This window comes from Plodia interpunctella, chromosome 11 (genome assembly GCF_027563975.2).
Source record: "Plodia interpunctella isolate USDA-ARS_2022_Savannah chromosome 11, ilPloInte3.2, whole genome shotgun sequence".
Taxonomy (NCBI): Eukaryota; Metazoa; Arthropoda; class Insecta; order Lepidoptera; family Pyralidae; genus Plodia; species Plodia interpunctella.
In genome coordinates, this window is record NC_071304.1 from 602,777 (window position 1) to 627,070 (window position 24,294).

Sequence of the window (24,294 nt, forward strand, 5' to 3'; positions counted from 1 at the left end):
ATTTGTCAGCTAGCGATCGTACGAGCAATTGACTCAAGTCTTCCTCAATGAAATTCCATCAAAAACTGTTCATCCGCTTGATTTATAAAATTGTAATTAACCCGCATCATATTCACTGAAACAATAGAGAGAAAAAAACTCCACTAATTTTTTTTATGTTTTTTATGTTGAACATTACTTACCATTCCAAAAGTAGTTTACAGAAGCAAAGCCACGGGGCGCAGCACGGACTCTACATAATAACATAAAGGTGTCAAGGAAAAAAACACACATTTTTAGTATTCCTTTATTCTTCAATTCTATCCTCTACAGAAACTTAGAACACTGAATATTTAAGCAATGATATACTTTATAGGGTCGTGCATAGGATCAATAGATAAAATATGAAACGGGCCTTAGATAACATTAATTGTACTTCTATATTCTGATACTATATTCTGAAACTTCTCTTACAATATTATACATATACTGGATAATGCATTTTTTGTAAAACAAAAAAAATAACACACGTCCTAAATTACTCTTAGAACGAAATAGCGAAGTTTAATATATTTTTTTACTTACAAAAAAAAATAATTAAAATATGACCCATCATTACACCAAATACACGTATGTGTAAAATAAAGGACTAAAATCTAATTTCAGCCCATTAAGATTTACAATAAATATGTTTAAAGATTCGTTTCGCTGAGAAACATGTATTATGGTTAATTTAATTAGTAACCTGTACATTAACAGATAAGTAACGAAGGTGATCGCGGCCGGCCACGCCAGACGCGCAATATAATCGAATACATTTCATTTTCACTAGCGACGCGCCTCGATTCCACTTATACACATAAATCATCTCATTAAACAAACTATCTAATCGCGTCAATACCTAACATGACAGTTTGGGGAAACCGTCAAAAATATATATTTATTTTATCGTATTGAAACTAACGCGTGTCTACATCGGGGAATACGACTCCCTGTGCGCTCGTGGCCAGTCAGTAAGTCACTTATACTAAATAAATTACACAATTACCATTGCACTTGGTATCATCGAAATCGTGTCGTGCCAGCTTCACGCACGTTTTATTCTGTTAAAAAAAAACACTAACTCCGAAACAATTAAAAAGCGCACGGCACTAACCTGTACATACATTTAAGCATTTCCATTAAAATTGTCTAATATTTGCATTGCACTCGAAAACAAATTAAAACCTACCGAGTCTGTATAAAACAATGAATGAAACCGGCAGCACTGTGAGCATAATTAAAAAGAAATCATTTTGTCAAAGCTCTTTAGTCTAGCCCGCGACATCCTTCGCGAGTAACTTAAAAATAAACGAAAAAAATACGCACTACTTCTTATTGTAATAAAAACCGAAAATCGTCGTAGTTTTTCGGGGCCAACACTCGAGTCCTTACCATATTATTGCTTCCGTTCGGGAGGAACCAGTCAGTTCCCCGCACAAAGTTCACGTCACTCGCTTCACTCTCCGCACTATGGTCACTACACCGCGGTCACTCGCACTGCGCAGAGCGCCGCCGTCTCACGCGAGCGAAGGCGCGGGCCGTCAATATGCGCGTCGCTCTTCTAACTCCGACACCTGGAGGCAGACATGTTTTCAGAATAAATTTGAGAATTTCACCCAGATATCTGAACATAATAGATGATAATTATCTATTTATCCTATGTCCAGGTTAGGCTAGTATTGGATTCGATCGACCAATAGAGAGATAGATATCTCTTTCTTTTGTATAACTGCATCCCTTACTGTCCAATCAAGTGAAGTCGTCTACTATTATACTGGTTAATTTAAAGGATGTTTTGAAACATTTTGGTATTCGAATTGTTAAGAAATATTAATAAAAATAATTAAGCAGTTAGAAAGCAGTTAGAAACAAATATCTAGTCCGGTGTGGCCGTCGCTACTGTTGAACAAATTTACTTTTCCGACTGCATTGTCGATGGTGGCGGCTGTTTGCCATTCAGCAAGGAACAACTGTATGAACTTCATTGGGGCCTATATTGTCCATTTATATTACTGGGGCATAATTTATCTAGTACACTTTAAGTACAATCAATATAATATCAAGTTACCATGCATTAACCTTTATGGCGTGGTAATAGCGGCGAGTTTGTAATGAATTTGTCTAGTTTGATGTGTGAAGCGGTGGTGGTGTAATTGTTGTGCTGTTGATCGAAAGGTCCCAGGTTCGAATCCTAGTCGTGTCACATGAGTTTGTATACCAATCTGACTCACGTATAAGTACCTAGTTTTCATCGACCACCTCTTGCTTCCGGCGAAGGAAAACATCGTGTGGAAACCTGAACACTGGTTGATTATTGTTAACTGTGATTATTAGTGTGAAATGGAGAAGGCAATGGCAAACCACTCCATTAATAATGCCAAGAAAGTTGTTGTGTGTATTTCATTCCACGTAATGACCACGACCCTCAGCCATGTACATACGACAATGAAGAAGGTTGTTGTGCTCATCATCACATTTTTATGAATTTCTCTTATTACTTGTCGAAAAATAAAAATGACACCTGGTGTGTCCGCGGCCGCTTGTGCGGCGGCTGCGCGGGCTCCGGAGACTGCGCGCCGTACGACCCGCTGCAACAACAACAACGCGCTATACAACACTCTACACTATACACCTACTCGTGCCGCACCAGTTTCTACACCGATATCACTCATGTTACCGGTGAAGGAAAACATAGTGAAAACACGTGCACACTGATTTGATGGCAAACTGTTCCATTAATAGTGCCAGGAAAGTTGTGTGTGTTTTAATTCCACGTAATTATCACGACTCTTAGCCGTGACGAGGACGACTATGAAATTCCCAAAGGGAGTTGACGTCAGGCAGGCGACCGGTTGTAAAATCACAACCGAATTTTCAAAAGGAACGAAACACAGCCGTGGCACAGGCCATCCATGAAGACGGCCCGCCCGCCAGCTGTTGGAACTTTTAAATGCCTATTGATGATGATAAAATTCACCCTGTATTATAGTAGAAAATTTAATAGTCATAACGTATGTGGAAAAGACCTTCAAAGGGTGTTGACCTATCAAATATGGAATGAAATATTGTTACCCGTAGTAAGGCGAGTGCTGTATGACGACGTTGGAGGGCTCTTCCTCCTGAATGGACACCAGGTTACCCACAGAACTTGTGCCCACCACGTACTTCTCTGTAACGGGGAAATTGTAACGTTACATTATTTATTAAAAGTGTTACAAGTGGATCAAATTTTATTTGAATAATTTAACCCACACTAGACTAACACACCAGCCCACTTGCATGACTGATCGGGTTAAAAGAATCTTACTAATACGTATGTATGTGTGTATGTTTTGTTACTCTTTCACGCAAAATCTACTGGACGGATTGTAATGAAATTTGGTACACGGATAAAATATACCTTGGAGTAACTCATAGGGTACTTTTTACCCAGAAATACCCACGGGAGCAAAGTTCCGAGACGGAGTTTATAAACATATAGACGACACTATTGTTTATTAAAATGATTTATTTATTCGATTGCTGAATTTTTGATCATCAGATCTTGTATCGTAACCCGCAGATATTTGACATTGATAAATCTACCTTAATATTTATACAGATTTTATCTAGTAAACATGTAAGTGAGCTTAAGTAAAGTCTTGTAAAATAATATGAAACTCTGTTTTGTAAAACATTTCTTATTTAATAGATACTAGCTGTAACCCGCAGTGTTACCAGCGTTATTTTAAAACAATATTTAAATGTTTGCCATTTACTTTAATAGACTTTATGACCAAATCCTAATCACGTAATTTTGGGTTAAAAAGTACCTTATGTTAATTCAAGGTATCAGCTACGTCATTATCAGTTTTCATAAAAAAATTGGCCGAGCCGTTTGAACGTGATGAAGTAACAAACATGCAAACTCTCGCCTAGTTATTATTAGTGGGATTCTTAAGACTAATAAGTTAAACTGCTTTTCTCGCCGAGTATATATGGAAAAGAGAATCAGACGCTGTTTATTTACATGTAAAAGTACTTATGTCTTGAGACACTTTATGTAAAAAGTAATGTGTGACCTTCCCGCTCGCCGCCCGCGCCGTTGGTGACCACCGTGATCTGGTGGCCCGCCACCGCCAGCCCCGGGCTGTACTGTAGGCCGGGGCCGGGCGAGCCGGGCGCGCTCTGCGAGACGCCGCTGCGCTGCGGGAACAGGTGATACTGCGGCGGCGCGCTGCCCAGCCGCTGCTGCTGCGTGCCCTGTCCACCCTGTCCACCCTGTGTGCCCTGTCGACACCATTGTTTCTTAACTAACATATCGCGTTTATATCACATGAGTTGCAAATGCACATTTACTCTTAGATCTATTTACAAATTCACCTTAGTTTGACATTTCAAATAAACAAGAGAAAAAAACAATAAAAGTTAATTTGAATGAGAACAAAAATAGCGTAGTAGCCTATGGAAAACTACACAGTTAAATAGCATTCATGCCTTTGTTCAACGGCCTTATTCAACTAAACTGCCGCCAGCGGTGATAATGCAATCAGGGTTGTCACAAAGTATAAAAATCGTTATAATGTATATCTGTCTGTAAAACAAGAGTTATGTATGCTCTTGACTGGGAACAGTAGGAGATTATCAAGCAATCTTGACCATTAAGCCTTCTACTCCTAGTACTGACCTGGTTCTCATGGTCGTCCCCGGACAGCAGGTCGGGCGTGGGCTCCCGCGACAGCTCCTCGGGCGTCACCAGCCCCGACACCCCCACTTGAGACGGCGACGTCGGCGCGCTCCTGCAAACATTTCACATAAATATTAATCAATATGAATGGACAAATCAGACAGAGTTAACTCGAAATTACGTTCGAGATAGTTATGAGACACCTGCCCCCAAACAACTACACATGCTGTCTTGCCCTGTGTAAGATCGAGTTGAATGACGTCCTTAGCAATAAGGCTGTGATGAAGTTTACATTGCCGCTTCTTCTTCACTTGCGTTTTGGAAATCTTCGTAGACTTCATTTTGAATAAAATCTGGACGTCAGTAAATTTTTGATATCAATAAGTATATCATGCTAAATTGAATAAATAATTTTGAATGATTCGCCGAGTCAACAGGCTCAGAAGAAAATAACAATACTACATTTTATAACATATAATCAGCCCATTGTTTTAAGACATCGAATAAAAGACCTGCGCTTTGGCAGAAAGTTAAACAAAAGTAATAAATCGTCAGAAAAAAAATAAACATAGCGATCGCGATTTTAAATTCATCAAGACAGCAAAAGCCACATACGTAATTTTGTTGAGTTTTTGAAAAACTATATGTTAATATATTTATAAGTAGACGTACACACGAAATACATGACGTACGCACAAAATATGTATATCCTTTTTGCGTCATCGGTTATTTACAGAACCTTTGTCATAAGCCAAATATAAAATGCGCCACGTGGCTACACAAACAATACTATATTTAGACGCGAAATTGCTTTTGTCGTATTTCCGTCTACGCTTACCAGTACGTGTGTCACTTATAAGTGTATGTTGTAAAAATAATGTTACCCGTCAGAACTCATTCATGTGCTTACTTTAACAAATATTTTACATAGTATCTTCTCTGTCGTGTGTGAATAAATCTTTTTTTTTTTTTTTGCCATGTGTACTTGTAACTTTTTCTTTCCTGCCAGTTGACTCGAAGAGACTTCTCCCTCCCGAGATGGGATGAGTCCACCGTTGCTGGCACTATTAATGTTTTCGTTTCTATGACTCTTAATTCTAATCCTAACTAATATTATAACTGTTGAAGCTCTGGCTCTGGCTACCGTACCTGGAGGAGAGGCCGAAGGGCGCGCGGAACTGCACGCCGCGCGGGCGGCGCTGGCGGAAGGCCTGCTCTATGAGCTTGCCCTCGGACTGCGGGTCGATGCGCCAGAAGCTGCCCTTGCCCGGCTCCTCCTGGCTGCGCGGCACTTTGATGAAGTATCTGAAGGTGGAGAGACGCCTTATTGATATTTCTCTAACAACCAACTTGTTTGACGATACGCGGGGCTGAGGCCGACGAATGGGGTAATCGATTCCGCCATTTCCAATACGGAAAACGAAATAATCCCCACCTTTTACGTGTTATCCGTGCACCTCTCATTAAAGCAATGCACAAGTTACACTGGATGCTCTATATTTAGTCGAGGTCAAAATTGCTTAAGAAAAATCGATGTTACTTCAAAATGCTACAATAAAAAAGTGAAAATAATTTGCTTAACTATGAGAAATTTTAATGTAAATAAACTATTAGGGCGGCTCAGTGCTTCCGCCCCGGTTTTTACTATAATGAAATATATCGAAATATTATAAATTTTCAAGCTTGAAACTCAAAATTAAACATGGGCGGCACTTAACATGAACATTTTCTTTATAGTTTTTTAACTAACGCTTCACGAACGACCTCGACGACTGCATTTCAGAAGCAAAAGTTAAAATTTAAACATTTAAATACAGAAATTATAGAGAGCCTTCACAGCAATGATAGAGAGAAGAATATAACAATGGTAAGTCCTTATCATGCCAGGGCATACCATTAAATGTTTTCTGAAAAGTCATATAAATAAAAAAAAATAGGTAAAGACCAACCTGTTGAGAGACAAATTGTGACGAATGGAATTCTGCCAGCCCTTATCGGCCGTGCGATAGTACGGGTAGTGCTTAGTGATATAGCTGTAGATGCCGCTGAGCGTGAGCTGCTTGTCCGGCGCGGAGGCCACCGCTTGCACGATGAGCTGTGCGTAGCTGTACGGGGGCTTCGCGTCGTCGCGGGCTTCGTTGGAGCCCCGCGTGCTGCCGTAGCCCGACTCTGAGGTCGTCGACGACACCTGCAACAGATATTGCACCAGGTTCAGTATATTTATTTATTCCATATCTAACCTATCCTTACAACTTTACCCAATTAAATAGAGAAGTTTATTAATTATTATGTATTATAATAATTAAATTGTAAATTCAATTATTATGATACATATTAATTAATAGACGACCTCGGTGGCGCAGTGGTAAAGTTCTTGCCACTGAACCGCGAGGTCCCGGGTTCGATCCCCGGTCGGGTCATGATGGAAAACGATCTATTTCTGATTGGCCCGGGTCTTGGATGTTTATCTATATATGTATTTGTTATAAAATATAGTATCGTTGAGTTAGTATCCCATAACACAAGTCTCGAACTTACTTTGGGGCTAGCTGAATCTGTGTGGTTTGTAAAAAAAAATAATACATATACCTATTTTTATTACAATAATATAATTCATATAACGTAGCTCTAGTGAATTCAAAGTACAGTAAAAATATAGTTTTGCTATAAGTCTAAGAAAAATATTATATGAAGTACTACTTTATAATCTTTCTTTCTTTTCGAATGTGTTAATTACTAACACTGGTGTCAGATCTTGCTCAAGTCACTTAAGGTATAAGCGCGAAGTGCGGGTTTGCATTTCACTTCTCACCATCGAATCGATTGGAAGTGAGACGCAGCGAACCAATCACATTGCGCCATTGTGACGCGACGACAACCACACTGCAAACCCGCACTAACCCTTCTTCCACTAACTCTTTTACGATTACCTACCGCGGCGAGTAATCGTATTCATCTCGTAAACTTACACTGTCAACCAGTGTGCAGGTTTCCTTGTGATGCTTTCTTCACCGGAAACTAGTGTAGTGGGTTAGTGGAGTAGGATTCGAACCTGGGACCTTTCGAACACCATCGAATACACATCACTCATTGGCCTGACTCATCACTCCTAACTTTGTCACAAATGGAAATGAAGCCTAAATCAACTCAAGATGTATACTTACAGCGGTCCCATTCGACGAAGGTCGCTGATGATCGGCCAGGGCAGCGTACTGGGCCACCAGGCCCAGGTCCGCGTGACGACGACCCGACGAACCGGCGCCGCGCGGCGACGTCGGACAACTGTTGGCCGCGCTTATTGTTCCTGCAACCACGTAATTAGCATGTTAACTGACTGTGAAGAAAAGAAAAATCGGCGTGTTGTTCCCGCCTTAGAATATTACTTCTCTTGTGGATTTCGTACGAGGGGACTAAGAGATTAATAACTGATAGGCAACAACAGCATTCCAATAAGGGGTGACGCCAGGGTGGCGGCCAATCATCGTTTAAAGATATGCTATTTTTCCTCTTCAAGATTTGTTTTCCCGGAGGTTGCCTTTGGTTTGGAAGTAATTTTTTTACTTCACTTATTAAAAAAAAATACACATATATTTCAGTATGCATATCTTAAACAATGTGCAATATAAGATTTGGTATTGCATTGTGTATTCTTAATGAAACCCAGGCTTTGGGGCATCACAGACGTGTATGCACTCAACCACGCGTAGTATATGAGAGCATTAGACCACTGTTGGCCGCGATTGTGGTTCCTGGAACACGGTAATTGTCGCATTAGCACGCTGAAACAAATGGTTTCGCGGTAAAACGGTTGATATGCGGGTGCGATATGGAACGTTTGACATGAGAGTGGCACGGCACGGTATTTTGAAATATGACAAATATAAACTTACTAGCTGCGCCCCGGGGCTTCGCTCCCGTGGAAATATCATAAAAATACTAAAATTATAAAAAAATAAAATAAAAAGTACCCTATGTGTTATTCCAATTTATATTCTACCCGTGTACCAAATTTCATAACAATCGGTCCAGTAGATTTTGTGTGAAAGAGTAACAAACATACACATACATTTCGCCGCGGCATTTCTAGTTGTCAGACCATTTGCACGCATATCATTCTTGACGACATTGAAAATAAAATATCTTTTTATCTTTTATAGAGATAAAGATATAGAAAAGAGAGGGGCTCACCGGTAGGTGAGGGCGCAGGGCTTCGGCCGTCATTCTCCATAGGTATGGTGATCCTGAGGGGCGGCAGCGGAGGCCCGGTCGCTCCGCCCTCGCCGCTCTCTTCCACCAGTGACTGGAACTCCAGGCGTATGTTCGTCGAGGGGAATCGCAGGGTGCATCTGAAAAACGATATTCATTTAACTATTTCCAAGTCTATAATTATTCTGAAATCATTACCACCATAACAAGAAAAGCCGTGTTAAGATATTTGACTATGTGATTTAACTAGTTAAATTTAGCTAGAACATTACATCCAAGGGAAAGGTACTCTGACAGCGGGTTAGGTAATGCTATCTCTCAGATATCTCTCCTTCCATAAATTTAGACGAGATTGTGAGGCTTCACTATTTAGAGGAGACAACTCTGTTATAACTGAATGTATATAAAATCTCATTTGATAATTACATCACATAAAATTTAATTTATAAACACAAAATCAATTAAAATTATAATATTACATTCGATAAAATTAGCGCCCGACGTGAACCAACAATGTGTTTCGAGTTCGACGACCAGCGACTAGGGAATCGATCAAACTTTAATAAACAATGCGGTTTTACCGACGGACGGACATTTAACACAGTTCAGGGAAACAAATTCGTTGTAGGAATACGGGCACCGTTTATGTACAAGGGAAATGGAATAGTATTTGACAATCAACTGTAAACAACAATTGGTGTCTCAATTTCAGGGTGCTTAATAATCTCTTCATTCATACGAGTGGATCTAAACCAATCTACATTGCACCGTCAAGTTAAATTTTATTCGTTCGTAAGATTCTGAATTATTACGTAAAAGAAAATGGTGCCTGCAGCAATAGATAAAAATAACAGTGAATTAATCGATACAACACAAACAACGATTGTATAACAAGTTCGCAACTAGATTCAGTGTATGTGCATTTAATTCATCCGTTTGCAAGTTTAAGGCCCCGATTCCACCGGAGAACGGAGACGAGATAATATTTGTTTTATCCAATAGAATTTTATCAGATAGTTTCGGATCGGAGCAAATTCGCCTGTATTACAGTTTACAATCCGATTATCTGCTTGGTTCAAGATGGTTAGACTAGTCGTTAGACTAGTCGTGAGACTAGTCGTTAGACTAGTCGTTAGACTAGTCGTTAGACTAGACTCCAAAGTTTTATTATTTAAAAAAATACAGTTAAGCTGTCTAACCAGTGTCTATTTGGCAACACTCTACCTGAAAGTTTGCCAATGGCGTGTTATGCTTTTAAGCATTTTGGAAAGCTTCACGTCGGGTGCCAAAGCTGCGTCAAAAGATCGCATTAAATATTTTCAATGAATAAAGAGTGCTATGCACATACCCTGTGATATGATCTTATTTATGAAACTGGGTGATGCCCGCGACTTCATCTACTATGACTCCAGTGAATTATAAATACAACAGTGATGATTTTAGTCACTTCGTTACTTCGTTTTGCCAAGCCAACTGGAAGGAAAATTAGGCCTAAACTATTACCGCCGCCTTCACCACGTGGAGTACTCCCAGCTTGTGTTATTGTGTGTCATAAATCATAATCCTAAACTGCCGTTATAGTATCGCTGGTCTGTTTAAATTCTACATGAAAAGAAGACGTCGACAGTAGACGTTTAGACGTAGACGTCGACAGTAAATGCAAATCAGACTCAGACTCAACTATTGCTAAGACGTCATTTCTATATATATATATATATATATATATATATATATATATATATATATATTATTGTGTAGCTGATCCCTTTGTGTTCCCACATCAGATGTTCCAGATCTTCAATTTTTACACCTCAATAGATAATGCTTATCAGTCTGAACCACTTTTGCTGAGGTGTCATTTCGATATCTCTTATAGTTTCGATGGTCCGTTAGAGTAAAGTTAAACTGTTCCAGTTTCCAAAAAATATATATACCCCATATGATGTACCAGCTTTACTATACAACAAAAAAAGGTTAATTCAAATCCGTCCAGTAGTTGCGGAGATTAGCGTCTACAGATTTGTACTTCATCGCCCTAAATTATTTTTTGTAACATTTAAATGTACAAACTTTTTTTACTGTTTTATTATAAATATGTAATATATGTATGTATGTATTGATGATGATATTGATAAAATTTCTCTTGCAACTCTCAGATGGTATTAAAATTCAAATTTATCGTACACGTGCCACATGAGTTTGTATACCAATCTGAATAGTAGTTTTCAATGACCAACATGTCACATTTCATGACCACCACGGAACTTTCCACCACCACCACCACTTTCAATCAAGATTCCGGTGAAGGAAAACATCGTGAGGAAACTTGCACATTGGTAGACAGTTTAGTGCACTAGTGTGTATGCGACAATCTGACACCAGTGTTAGCAAAAACACACTAAATATGAATGGATTAGTGAATACCACCTACACTTACCTACATAAGGAAAAACCAGCAATATACGTCGATTTCGGCGAAATATCAGCCGATAGCGCTAAATATGCTTTAAATTCCGCTATTTGCAATAGATGACGTGCCGTTTGATCGCCTTTGATCGCCTAACATTCGTCACAACAAAATAAACATTGGAATCATGCGTTTCTTGTGATTGTAAAACGAAAATGAATTTCTAAATGTATGTAAACTACATTACAACATTCCAGCGCAGTGTGTGAACGTCGATTAAGGGAATGTCTATAAATTGGGAATTATAGACAATTATATTACAAGAAAGCACACTTATAATTTAGATAGAACTATTATGAATTTCTCCAAAAACCGCAGCAGAAATATCGATCCTCGCATAAAAACTATCTAAATACTAGACTTGAGTCACATGGAAATACATTCTGGAAGTTGACACGCGTCATCTGATAAAAATACTGTGTATACTACGGAACCTAGTCAACCAACAGGTCACTGGAACTTTCAAACAAAAACATGTCTTATACCCCTGTAACAAAGTCTTAATTACGTACGAGTATCATGACAATATTAGTGCTCAGTTTTCATCATAGGTATAAGCTGAAATGTGCTTTATTGATCTTGAATAGAGTGCATGTTCGTTTGAAAGCTCTCGGTTTTGGTATATTTGTCGTTTAAGGCGAATTGCGCTTTACAGGTCTAGAATAGCGTGTATATTTGTCTGGAAGGTGTCGGTATTGGTATCGATCTGTTTGGCAGCTGTGTCCTTCACCGAATGCCCTTTCGCCAACACCCCCTATTTTGGCGGTAAGTGGGGGGTCAAACTGAGGCACCTGTCATTAGCAAATGCTTATTTGCGTCTTTGCGGGTCAGAAAACTTTGAGAGATCTTTGGTCCAGTTTTTTTGGTACGTAATTTTTTTTTTGTTTTTAGAAATTATCAGCATCTTTTATTTATTTCATTAAGCATTGGAGCATATTGAGAGTAAATTTTAAGTTGTTATTAAAATAATAATATTATTAATAAAATTATTATAATAATATTGATATAATATTAATATAATTATTACAATAATAATATTATTATCCGTGGAGCAGATCGGGAACAATTTTTTGATTAATCTGGGAATAACCCTTATTATTCATTTATCTATACTATATAAAAAGGCTTATCTTATTGCTAGCAGTAATTAGTGTATTTTGATCTTGTTTAATTCAATACAGTGTGACCTAATTTATCAAAGTTTTTCGATCGGATTGCCAAGGATGTCGTAAAACCACCAAAAAAGCTGCAAGAAAAGTGCAAAACAAAGTTATCTTACCATAAGCGAAAGTTTCTATAACAATAGCCTAAGAGCCATGCCCCATTGCTATGTTGCGCTCCGTCGTTCTCCGTCGACTGATCAACGATAAACAACGTAGAAATTGTATGAAGTTTCGACGTACGTCAACGCGTGTCATTGTTAAAACGTGTAGAAACAACGGAGCTACAACGTGCTGCGTCGTCCCAACGGAGCACGACTGCGCAAAAAGCATGACTCGAACGTTCCAAAAAATAATACGTACTACTATTTACTTACGTCCCAGGTAAAAACTAAACTTATGTACGTGTACTTTGATGAATGGAACATATGTATCTTCCATTCATCAAAGAAAAATATAAATAAGTATATATAAAAGACACGCCTAAAGACATTTTAGAGATGTGTTTCGTGAGAGTTTAATTTTCCTCGAAACAGAACAACATCTCTATGCAAAGTTAGTAAAGTATCCTATGTAGCTGATAGGCAACAATGAAAGGAGAGTAGTTTGCAGGTAGACAAGAACGATTGTAAAATAACGAATTTTCAAAAAAATTAGGTATTTCTTTCGGCATCGCAGCTCGGAACGTAACCGGGATCGTGCGGATAAGACAAAGCACTTATAGTACAAGATGACAGAAATATAAAAACGTTTATTTTTACTCGCTATGTGGCGTATTCTTTTGCGGCACTAAATAACGTGTTTTATTACACTAGATGCTGTTTACTGTTTATGTTACCGCATAGCTCGTAAACTGCGGTTTATGAAGGTGTCTGTCCAAAAGCTGTGCTGTTTAAAACAAATAAGTCTGTTAATGTCTTTGCCCTGGCAATCTATATTATTATTATAAAGAGGTAAGCGTTTGTGAGTTTGTGACTTTGTGAGTTTGTATGTTTGAGGCGAGTAATCTCCGTAACTATCGAATCGGTTTCGAAAATTCGTTCAGCATTAGAAAGGTACAATATACAAGATTGCTATAGGCCATATTTTATCTCAAAATTCCCACGGGAGCGAAGCCCCGGGCAACATCTAGTATTTGACACAATAAAAGCTGACTTTCAGAATAAAAACACTTTTTTTTTGCAAATAACTTCAGAAACTTGTATAACAAACTCATATTTCAGGTTACTACTTGGACAATAATAAATCATCACAGGCGTTATTTGATGCGAGTATGCTCACTACAGCTTCACTGAAGAATCATCTTGTTGTCAATCAAACACATTGACATTGCGGTCGTCCATACAATATCACACTTTGATTAAGAAGCTTAGCACGTCAAGCACGTATCTGCGTGAAAAGTTATGCCAATACCAATATTTGCCCGAGCTGGGAATTCAACCCAATACTACCAGATGACGGATCACTACGCCACGGAGGCAAACAACAAATTCCCAACAGCGAATTCATGAAGGGTAACTTGGCATACTCATATGACTTCACAAAGGCAATGCAGCATTCTCATTTACTCACTATGCTATAAAAAAACAACGGCACTCGAATTGTCGCTTTATCTACAATCAAAATGACTTCCACAAAGTTTTCATCGTTCACGCCAATAATCTCAATTGGGCATTAGTGTCCTCATTTCGGCAATATTACCGGACGTCCTAGATGAACGACGCAACGTTAAACGAATCGACGCTGTGCACAGTGGCAATACAGGTGGTTGCAGTTAAGCAAATTGTCGCGAGCCCCCAGCCGCATGGATTTTTTTTTGTAATGGTCATCAGGCACTGCTGATCTGAGTATTACAAACATACGAAAACATCATCATCAGTAATGAGTCTACCCCGTGGTTGGGCTGTCTAGCAGCATTTCTCGCTCACCTAGGACGCCGGGTTACGTCCACATTTTGTAAACAATAGGGGGTTGCGGCGGGCGGACACGCACGCCCCCTGGGGACTGCTTTATTGAATTTTACAGGGATGTGGACTGACGTCATTGACGCTGGGATTTTAACTACTTGCATGTTTATAATTAACCAGCTACTGCGCGCGACTCCGCCCGCGAGAATTTCTCACTGGAACAGTTATTTTTCCGGGATAAAAGGTATCTTCTTCTCTGTGTCCTTCACCTTAAATCAAATTACATGTATGCAAAATTTCAAGAAGTTTGTGTAGATCTTTATATACACATCTCTTCTCTTTGTTATTTTTATTGATATTTGCGTGAAAGGGTGAATTTTCGAGCGTTTTGACCGCCGTCATTACCATTCTTCAAATTTCAACAAAGGCAAGAAACTTTACTACCCTAATTTATAAATCTGTGTGTGGGGGTAATGTAAAATTTATTTTTAAGATTTGATTTTTAAGATTTTAGAATGGTTCTTTATTTTGAAGGAGGATAATGACGGCGTTCAAAACGCTCGAAAATTCAACCGAAAAGATAACAAACAAACAAACAAACAAACAAAAATACTTTCTTCCGCATTTATTATGAGAATTGTTAGGACTAGCTGTAGCTGTGGCTTCTTACTGGTCTAAAATAATATAATTTGTCAGCTCAGATTATTAAAGACACCCGTGTTTGTCTGTATGTTTTTACCCGAGCGAATCCGAGACGCGCCGATATAATACTTAGTAATAAAGAGTAAACCTAATATGACGAATTAATAAATCTACGTTCGTAGATAACATCTATAAAACATCATATCTATAATAAATCATTATTAACCATAAACAATGATGTCACTGACATTCGGAGCATGTATGTATGACATACGTCACAGCCAGAATCAATATTTGAGGATTGTGTTTCTTCGCATATAGGATCGCCGAAGTATTGATTAAAGTTATACAATGGTCGTTCATTCGTAAGCAAATTCTAACGGCAAAATCTTTATATCCCAACGGGTCGCTAGGCCCGTCCCCGCTTCGCTCGGGTAAAAACATAATAAATTATAGCCCTAAACCTTCCTCAGCATCCACTCTATCTATTGGTGAAAACCGCATGAAAATCCGTGCAGTAGTTTTTGAGTTTATCGCGAACAGATTTATAATATGTAAGGATAAGGATATAGGCTGGAATAATTGCCGTATTTGCGTCAAAATTCTATTTAAAAACGAAGTCTTACTTCGAAATAGCCAGCAATTACAGTCGCCGACGAAAAACAGAAATTAATAGTCAAACATTAAGTTAGTTATAAGGTAAAGTTCTATACTAAAGGTATATTCTGTAGGCCCTCGGTCCACCTTAGCAACAGGGAGGGTAGGTGATGACGTCACCGGTCGTCGGCCCTCCAAGGTCGCGCCGCGTGGAGGCTAACGATACGCACCACGCTACTTTAGTTTGGGTGGTTTCGTGTGGCAACTGTATCGACTGATTTCATATTGAGCGAGGTTCGAACCGTCAAACCACATTGTAAATCCTATATTATAATGTGGTTTGACGGTTCGAACCTCGCTCAATACTACCAACCACGTCAAATATTGTTTGTTTTTGCAAATTATCTAGACATTTCCGCATGCAATCAAAACGTATAGCCAAGTTAGCTACACAGGACACCTGAAACGGAAAGAGGAAACGTGGCGGACTAAAGTAATGATCGACGACGCTTTACGAAAATTTGTAGGGATTTTGTATCGGATAGAACGGCCTGAATTTGGGATACCTTTGCCCAGGAAAAAAAAAATTAAACAGACGTAAATCTAAGGCGTTGGATTTAGAAAGTCTATCTAGAATATCTCGCCATAAGACAACTTAATAATGAACTGTCAAGAATGTATGAGAAGCTGCCAAAGAGACGGTTTCGGATCACTATTTTCTGCCTCGTTTCGAAGTGCAGAAGTCTCTTCGGTTCACTTATTTGCCAAAGTTTTTTTGACGGAAGACACTTTTTTTTGCGTCGAGTTCGATTCTGGACTCATTTATGTTCGAATACATAGTTCTTACTTATATTTCTTCAGAAAATGGTATAATGAAGTGTTCATCTGTATCTATCTACATAAAACGACAATATTAGAGCACGCGACGACCTATGATAGGAATCTCCTACGATAAAGCGGTTGCGGTGAAGTTTGTTGCGCCTCTTCTTCTTCATCTCCGCTTTGAAAGTCGACGGTAGACTTAGTTTTAAGCGGTTTTAAGTATTTTTGAAATCTAAGATGAATAAATTTTTAAATTTGATATCTATGGGCGTAGCAAATAGTCTGTACTCGCTCGCATTTAAACTAAAATGTTTATTGAAGCTTTGCAGTTTAATAAAAATCTTGTCTGGATCTAAAAGCCGCGAAAGTATACTTTCTTGTTTATGATATTACAGTTAAACATAAACTTGTACATATTTGTGGGAACACCGTCGTCAGTCCCCAGGTAAACAATCAATAATTCATTTTCGGACCGGCGTATTCGTCACAACACGAGGTTGTAGTGCGGGTTTGCAAATTCACTTTTCTGAAACCACTGTTGATCCGTGGATCCAGCCAACCAATCACTTGATAGAACCAAATTAATTTCCGATGAATATATTCTAAAAGATTCGAATAAAATATAAAAAAATATTACGCTAAATCATTCTTAATGAGCTATGTATAGAGCTTAAACAGAAGCCTTATTTGTCGAATAACGAATTTAGTCTTGGCTTTTAATTTTTCTGTTTCATTGGGAGCGTTCACAAATTAGGTCACACATTAAGGGGTAGGGAGGAGATTGCGGAGTTATTACAATGAAATGTTATCTAGATGACTTCTTCTTCTTGATCATTAGGATATTGCTTGACAAAAGTCTTCTTAGCATTCTGTTCGCTGTGTCATTGACGTGGCAATGGACATCCTGTGTATCCAATCTGCTCATTTTAATAAATTCGTAATCGTGCGGGTTTCCTGTACCCGGTATCTTCAGTAATTATTTACATACTGATAACAAGCGCTGTAACACATATTGAAACGACATAAACATTCATCACTTTATTAAATTGTTATTTATTTATTTTCTTTATTTTTTAGTTGATTCACTAACGCGGTATCATTAGCAATCACAATTTAATGAAAATTTCAAACATATTAAATCAAATTAATTTGTTATATATATTTTTGATGATTGTGAACTCTTTATTGCACTATTAATAGAAGTAACATAAGTTATAGATGTTAAAAGTAAAATGAGCGTAAAGGTGGACTTATCGCAAATGCAAAATCTTTCTTTAGCCAACCTTTGGATGGAAAGAGAAAGAACTGAACGATAATAAGTGAACAAAGAGATTTTTAGGTTCGGCGTAAAATATAAGTTTATTTCCATTCATTCTACCAATTAATTATTTTTTTCGCGGTAATTATGGTCCGATAAATTCTAGATAACGTACATTTTATGTGCAAAAGTGTCCTGAATGAACACACGAAATACAAACTAGGAATAGCAGCAGCAAAGGAAGACAAACACTGTCCGAAAGCGCGACGTCTGCTTGCAGAGTAGACAGACAGACAGTGCCGGACAAACATACCTTACGTCAGCGCTACCTTGCTGACAGGTGGACGACTGTGTTTTGTTGCCCGGAGTCAGGAATACAATTTAGGCTGAATTCATTGATATAATCTTGTGAATTTCGAAAAATATGCACAATTCGATTGGACGGAAGTTATGTGTCAAAACCGAAACTAAAATGTGCCGAACATGGAATTTTTCAAAATAAGTTACTATTTCTAGTAGTTGAGCCACCACTACAGTTGTACGGACCAACCTCTACGGATTAAGATTAAATATATCCGAAATTGGCCTAGCCAACGTTACGTGAGCAGTCCAGGCAACGGTAGGTCAACAGGCGACCTATGCAACGCGATGTATTTCCGAAGACAGGCGAAATAGAACCACCGTACTCCACTTCTATCCAAACTGGGACTTTTATTTTTAGGCGCATAATCTCCACGTTTTGTTTTTAAACCCCGCATTATTAACCTGGAATTATGTTTCCGTTTTTGTTGCGTGGATTTGCGGAATCGAATGAATGCCCGCAAAATAAACGTAAATAAAACTTAGTTTAGCAAATAGGAACGGAGTGTTGATTGAAATAGCAAGTGACAGAAGGTAAAGCTATATATTGTGTCGACAAGTGGGAAAGCCTCAACTTTCCCACTTAGTTTGCCTTTTAGTTCTATCACTTGCCATTTCCATGGCGAGATTACAGACTTAACGAAAATTCCCTCATTTTAAAGACAAAAAGTGTCCTCACTCAAAGTAAACAGCAACGAACGACAGGTGTGATCAATATTTCAAAGAGCCAGTGTCAGCCGTAACTTAAGCCCGCGCTCATAAAATGTACGTTCTAGATTCCCTGGCGTCTACAACCAACGTCCTACCAATATATAATAGCACTTTATTGCTGGAGGTGTTGTGGTACATACCCATGTACATACATACATACCCATGTTTTGCATTTACTTTGCGTACCGATGGCAATTGTATTGGAGACTGCAGTTTATTTTTTTCTTTTTTTTTATTAGGATATTTGCATGCCACTATTGGTAAAATATGTGATAAGTTGTACAATTAAATTATTGACACGATTTGTACCATTTTTATGCGAATAAATGAAAACTAGATAAAATTGCTTCCCTTTTAGCCATCATAAAGTTGACCAGAGTTTGGCCACTCAAGAATGATTACATTTTTTCAGCTTTTTGCGGAGAGATCACAACTGCATATGTCTTGGGAATAACGGACTGAGTTGCTCTGCTATTTCCTGGTCAGTATCCTTGAACTGGCCCAGGTGCTAAATCTTCTCACGAGGTGTCAAAATTGCACACACATAGCTTGAAATATATTCTGTTTACGTCGCCTACGGTTCCTTTGTATAGATAATTTGCGTACGTAATCAGTAAAAAAAAATGTTTCTTTCCTCTGTTTTGATACAACATAGCTAAGTGAACGGCCTGTGTCGCACTGCGCAGACGCACCGAGACGTAGTACTCTGCGCACGTTTATCTCACGTGATAGTGTATCGTCTATGGAGGTTAGAGTGTAGTACGCGAGATCTGAGTACACACACACACACATTAATAACATGTTGTTTATAGAATGTGCTTATTAGGAATCAATATTGCAGTTAAATTTTCCAATATGTATGCTTTTAAACACAACTGCCTTATAGGGATAAGGTTTTACACTTTAAGGGGGGATTCCACCACCATCTTTATTTATTAGCTAATTTAAGGTTCCCACTACTGGGGCACTGCCCTTCGTGTATGGAGTATGAGCCATGACCTGCCATTTCCACGCGGGAGTAATGAATAAAAAATCCTGACTACATCTATACACAATTAAATAGTGTTCTATGTTTGAATATATGGGAAAAAATTAATGTCTTTTTTTTTTCTTGTGTTTTGAAAATCATGTCTAAATAACAGCAAAATAGGAATCGTAAAATTCTACATCTCTCGTCAAAATCTGTTCATACCTCGATAGGTATGAACAGATTGGTCGATACCAATGTCGTTCATTTTATAAAATGCATTTTAAATTGTTTAAAACCTAAAACTGTTACTAAACTACTAAATCAATGAGCTAAATAAAAAAACTTACATGGAATTCCCTATTCCAATCATTATCAATAAAGGGAATTTACTATCAAACACATGAATGAACAGTGTATCATCGTACACATAATATAAGAATGACGTCGCTGTTATTTATATCATGCAGGGTGTCGATTCTCCAATAGATAAATTTAAATCGTGTCCCAATGAATGACCAATGTTATTCTTGTTTACTTTATACTCCATGTTAAGCGGTTTCTTTCGAAAAAAATTGACTGTGCGTAAAAAAATGTTTTTAGTACAGTCAACAGCCCTATAAGTTACCCTGCATGAACCTCTATGGCGTTGACGGAGGGTTTGCAATGAATTTGGGTAGGTTGATATGCTTTTGACTGTACATGCGTCGCAGACAGATATGGTCGTCCGGCACATGGGGCCCGATCTCATGCCCCTGACTAATAAAAACTACTGTTAAGACGATGCGATTAAGTATAAATTCAAGCAGAATCTACCCTCAACTCTTCTTACTCCGTTAAAATAAAAACTGAATGACGTCATCCAATTCTCTATGACGACATCGCATTTACAACACGTGGGAGATGTCATCTAAACGTGTCATGCAGATTAATTTTTGCATTATTTCTAGTGCGAATCAATAAATATAAGTCTGTGGTGCGAATATTGGTTTTTGTTTCGTAAACCCTTATACGTCCAACAAGTCTAATTGTTTGTCAATAATTTGAAAACCAAGGATGGCGAAGACCGTGCGTAGGAGCGCGGACTCTGGGCTGTGACGTTCTATGGCTCAAGAAGAAACGCTCAGATGAAAGAGAGCTATACAATATGGTAATTATTTTCTTTTAACATCATAGACCGCATCAGACATCGGAGAATATATGAGGAACTTTACAAAACGAGAAAAGAAATGCGAGACGCAAAAACCATGAATAACTTAATAATTAATCTTTTGAACAACTGTCAATCTGTCAAAAAAACTAACACCACCGTGAGAAAACGTCGCCAACGACATAAAAAAAAGCCAAAAATTAAAAAAAAATGTTATGTCGGCTGTCTCATCGGCACAACGGGCGGGATATTTGCACACAATCGACAGACCAGCAGCATGAATGGACGGAAGGCCGTCCATAAAAACTACTACAAGTGTACTGTCAAGACGTCATTTGGGAACACACGGTCAAGAATTTCAGGCGGGACCGTCGATAGAAACGTGGTTTCTTTCCAGAGTGTGAACTAAAATGTGCAAGGTGTGGTGACACAGCTCCCGTGTTTATTTTAATTTGCCTGTGGCCTCCATTATTATATCTGTATCTTGAATCATAATGCCAAAAATGTCCAATACTTCAAGTTGTTAAGTTATATATTACAAAAAGCGTATGTTTTGATGAAAGTAATTAACATTAATATCTTCGTGAAAACAAAGATACGGTAGGGAATTTGCTGTTGCATCTTCCATCAATCAGTTCTTAAAATCGAGTTTATGAAATCTCAATTGATCATCGAGAAAAAAAGATATGACAAGAATACACCAGGTTGTCTGGAAGAGATCCCTCCATGGGATACGTCCGCCATTGTATATTTACAAGTACCTTCTTGTTACTTTGAATATGTGTTCTTTATAAACAAACATTAAAGATATTACAAATAAACACGCTAGGATATTTTTTTATCATGGACTGAGCTTCCTTTGAAAGTGATTCTAGTCTAATTTTCATCCAATCCTTAACTGGAGAAACGTTCAAAATAAACGGCCGTGAGTTGCACCAAATGATTCAGTAGTCCAGGCATTCGAGCTAGACCAGTGTCCAGCCGGGACCTTGTCATATTGTGCTGAATCCGCGCTTGACCGGCTATCATGAGCCAGATACTTAATGTTTAAATGGTGGTGACTTCATCCAATTCATACAGACGGCAATCATCCGCGTGTCAAGTTATTTTGTATGGACATCAATGGTAGTGGGTAATGGAGATTCGGTTTTGGAATTGTTTGGTAGCTTTATTTAAGTCCCGTGCATACAGAATGCTCACGCAACACGATTGTATGGATTTTTAACATACGCCTGCATAAGCAGAATACGTCCACGCAGGGCACCTTGACATAACTAATACAGTAATCACGTTTTCATCCCTTGCTTAATCTTAAGTCTGAAATAGTCTGCCGAAATAGCTGCTTCTTCTTCTTGCTCTTTACCTAATTCCATGAAATGGGGTCGGCGGGCATAACGTCTTTTCCTTACACAGCGGTCTGTTTCATGTCGTACCTTCATTCTCCGACTTTCATTTTATCCTAACGTTAGCTCCTGTTAAATACATTCTTCAACATAATTATTTAAAAGATGCATGAAATTTAAATAAGGAATAAAATCGCAGGCAGATATACGCTGGCATTTAATAACCTCGCTAACAGTCGTGCAAATATTTCCATGTAATTAAACCGCTCAGTCGGATTAACTATTCCAAACAAACTTTAGCAAATATTCGGTCAAGTTATAACAAGATAACGCCTTATTGATTCAAGATTCAAGTCTTCATTAAACATCAAAAATGTACATGACGTGTATGAAACTGCGAGAAGAGGAACCGGTAGTCGCTCCAGCAGTCACCAAGATTGATAATAGGATCTGTTGCTACCCAGAAACTGGGCCAATCTGAAATCATCTCTACGGCCCAGTAATAAAGTGCAAAAATGTTTCAGCAAAGATTTGGTTGTTCGGCAAAGGAACCTTTGAAGGCAATGTAATTTTGACGCTATAATTAGAAGGGTAGAGTGCAAATTCGGATGGAGGGCTGCTTCGAGTAGGGCATTTGATTGAGCGTCAACACGACAGGATGCTTACAAACACGAAGGGTTCGCAAATGGTTGGTACTTAGGGTCCCCGAAATGTAGTCGATTTACTTGTCATAGGATAGTATAGTACTTATATATATAAATATTGTCACATTCACATATTATCGCACTCACAATAAAAGGCGAAATAAGAAACTTTAAACTAATGCAAAACAGAAACTATAAAGAAAAAAGGAAAAACTGAGGAGGAAAATATATGAAACTGGCTTCATTTCACTAGTTAAAATTAAAGGAAGACAAATTGTCAAATCGAGGCCTTAATGTCGAGTAGAGAAAGGCGTGGCGAACACTCCAGCGACAAGAAAGAAGTCATTTTATAAAGTTGTCGTTCTCAGCCCAAAGGAACTCAATTACGTTTGGACCAATTCCAATATTCATTAAGTTACGAAGAAGCTTCTTTTATGAAGAGAAAAATTGAAAATTTGCAACAGAATAAAAGTACGTAGTAGGTACTCTTTATTACAGCAGTGTTAGCAATAACACAATAAGAAATAAATTTTACTGTGATAAAAGTAAACAGAATGCAATATCTTTACTGATGTCATGTAATGATAGAACAGTAGAAACCACATTTCGTCTATATCCCTAACCGGGTAGACAGAGCCAAGAGTTTTAGACACAAGTTTAGCAGTTTAGAGCTAATATTAGGCTTATTTCTGGAATCGCTAGCCAATCGCTTATTGTTGTAACCATGAAATGTAAGTGATAAATAAATAACACTGAAAATTCCATGAGAACCCGGCGCTTAGCAACAGCTTCTTCCACCGAAACAGCCCGGGGGGGCAGGGCGTAGAACCAATGCGACCATCCATTACTCCGTGATGCCTCTGAACAATACACAGCTCACATTAAAACTAAGCAATGTATTTCGATTGGCCGCAACATTGGCCCAAAGAGCGGGCAAAACCTGTATACCAGACGTACATTCCTCAACGTATATGTAGCTACACAGTCAATGCATGCACAGATCTTCGTGCCGCATTAATAGAGGTTAATTTGCAGTGGCCTGGATGATGTGTTGTCGACTGTACGTAATAAGGAGAAATGTATTACATACTCTCGCGGAGTCTAGCCAGTCAATATTTGTACTGACCGCTTGTTAGGGTTGGCGCGATCACTAATTACACAGCTATGTTCAATTTTGAACCTTATCGCACGGGTATAAGAACAGAAGTGTAGCCAGTTTAGTCTGTTGCTAAGCTAGCTTTTCGTTTTTCGGTCATCATAGAATTCATTGCTTATTATGCATGTGTATTTGACGTTCTGTATGTACTGTAGTGAAAAGCAAATCAAACTCACTAAAATCATTGTAAATTCGACGCTGTTGTCGTAGCATAGAG

The 24,294-nt window shown here is 38.4% G+C and overlaps 1 protein-coding gene across 2 annotated transcripts in view; it reads right to left on the bottom strand.

Moving 5' to 3' along the window:
- Nucleotides 1-272: 272 nt before the first annotated feature.
- FoxK (Forkhead box K) overlaps nt 273-24,294 on the bottom strand; it is a 48,473-nt gene continuing 24,451 nt past the window's right edge. Inside the window, exons 2-10 of one of the 2 annotated variants that reach the window (XM_053751453.2) lie at nt 8,876-9,033; nt 7,852-7,991; nt 6,637-6,875; nt 5,837-5,992; nt 4,688-4,799; nt 4,083-4,281; nt 3,094-3,190; nt 2,543-2,609; nt 273-1,595 (exon numbers count right to left, since the gene is read on the bottom strand). In XM_053751453.2, coding sequence (XP_053607428.1) covers nt 1,563-1,595; nt 2,543-2,609; nt 3,094-3,190; nt 4,083-4,281; nt 4,688-4,799; nt 5,837-5,992; nt 6,637-6,875; nt 7,852-7,991; nt 8,876-9,033 — 1,201 coding nt within the window. In that variant the 3' untranslated portion in view covers nt 273-1,562. Of the gene's footprint in view, nt 1,596-2,542; nt 2,610-3,093; nt 3,191-4,082; nt 4,291-4,687; nt 4,800-5,836; nt 5,993-6,636; nt 6,876-7,851; nt 7,992-8,875; nt 9,034-24,294 lie in introns of both variants that reach the window. The other variant, XM_053751451.2, reaches the window with a different exon arrangement.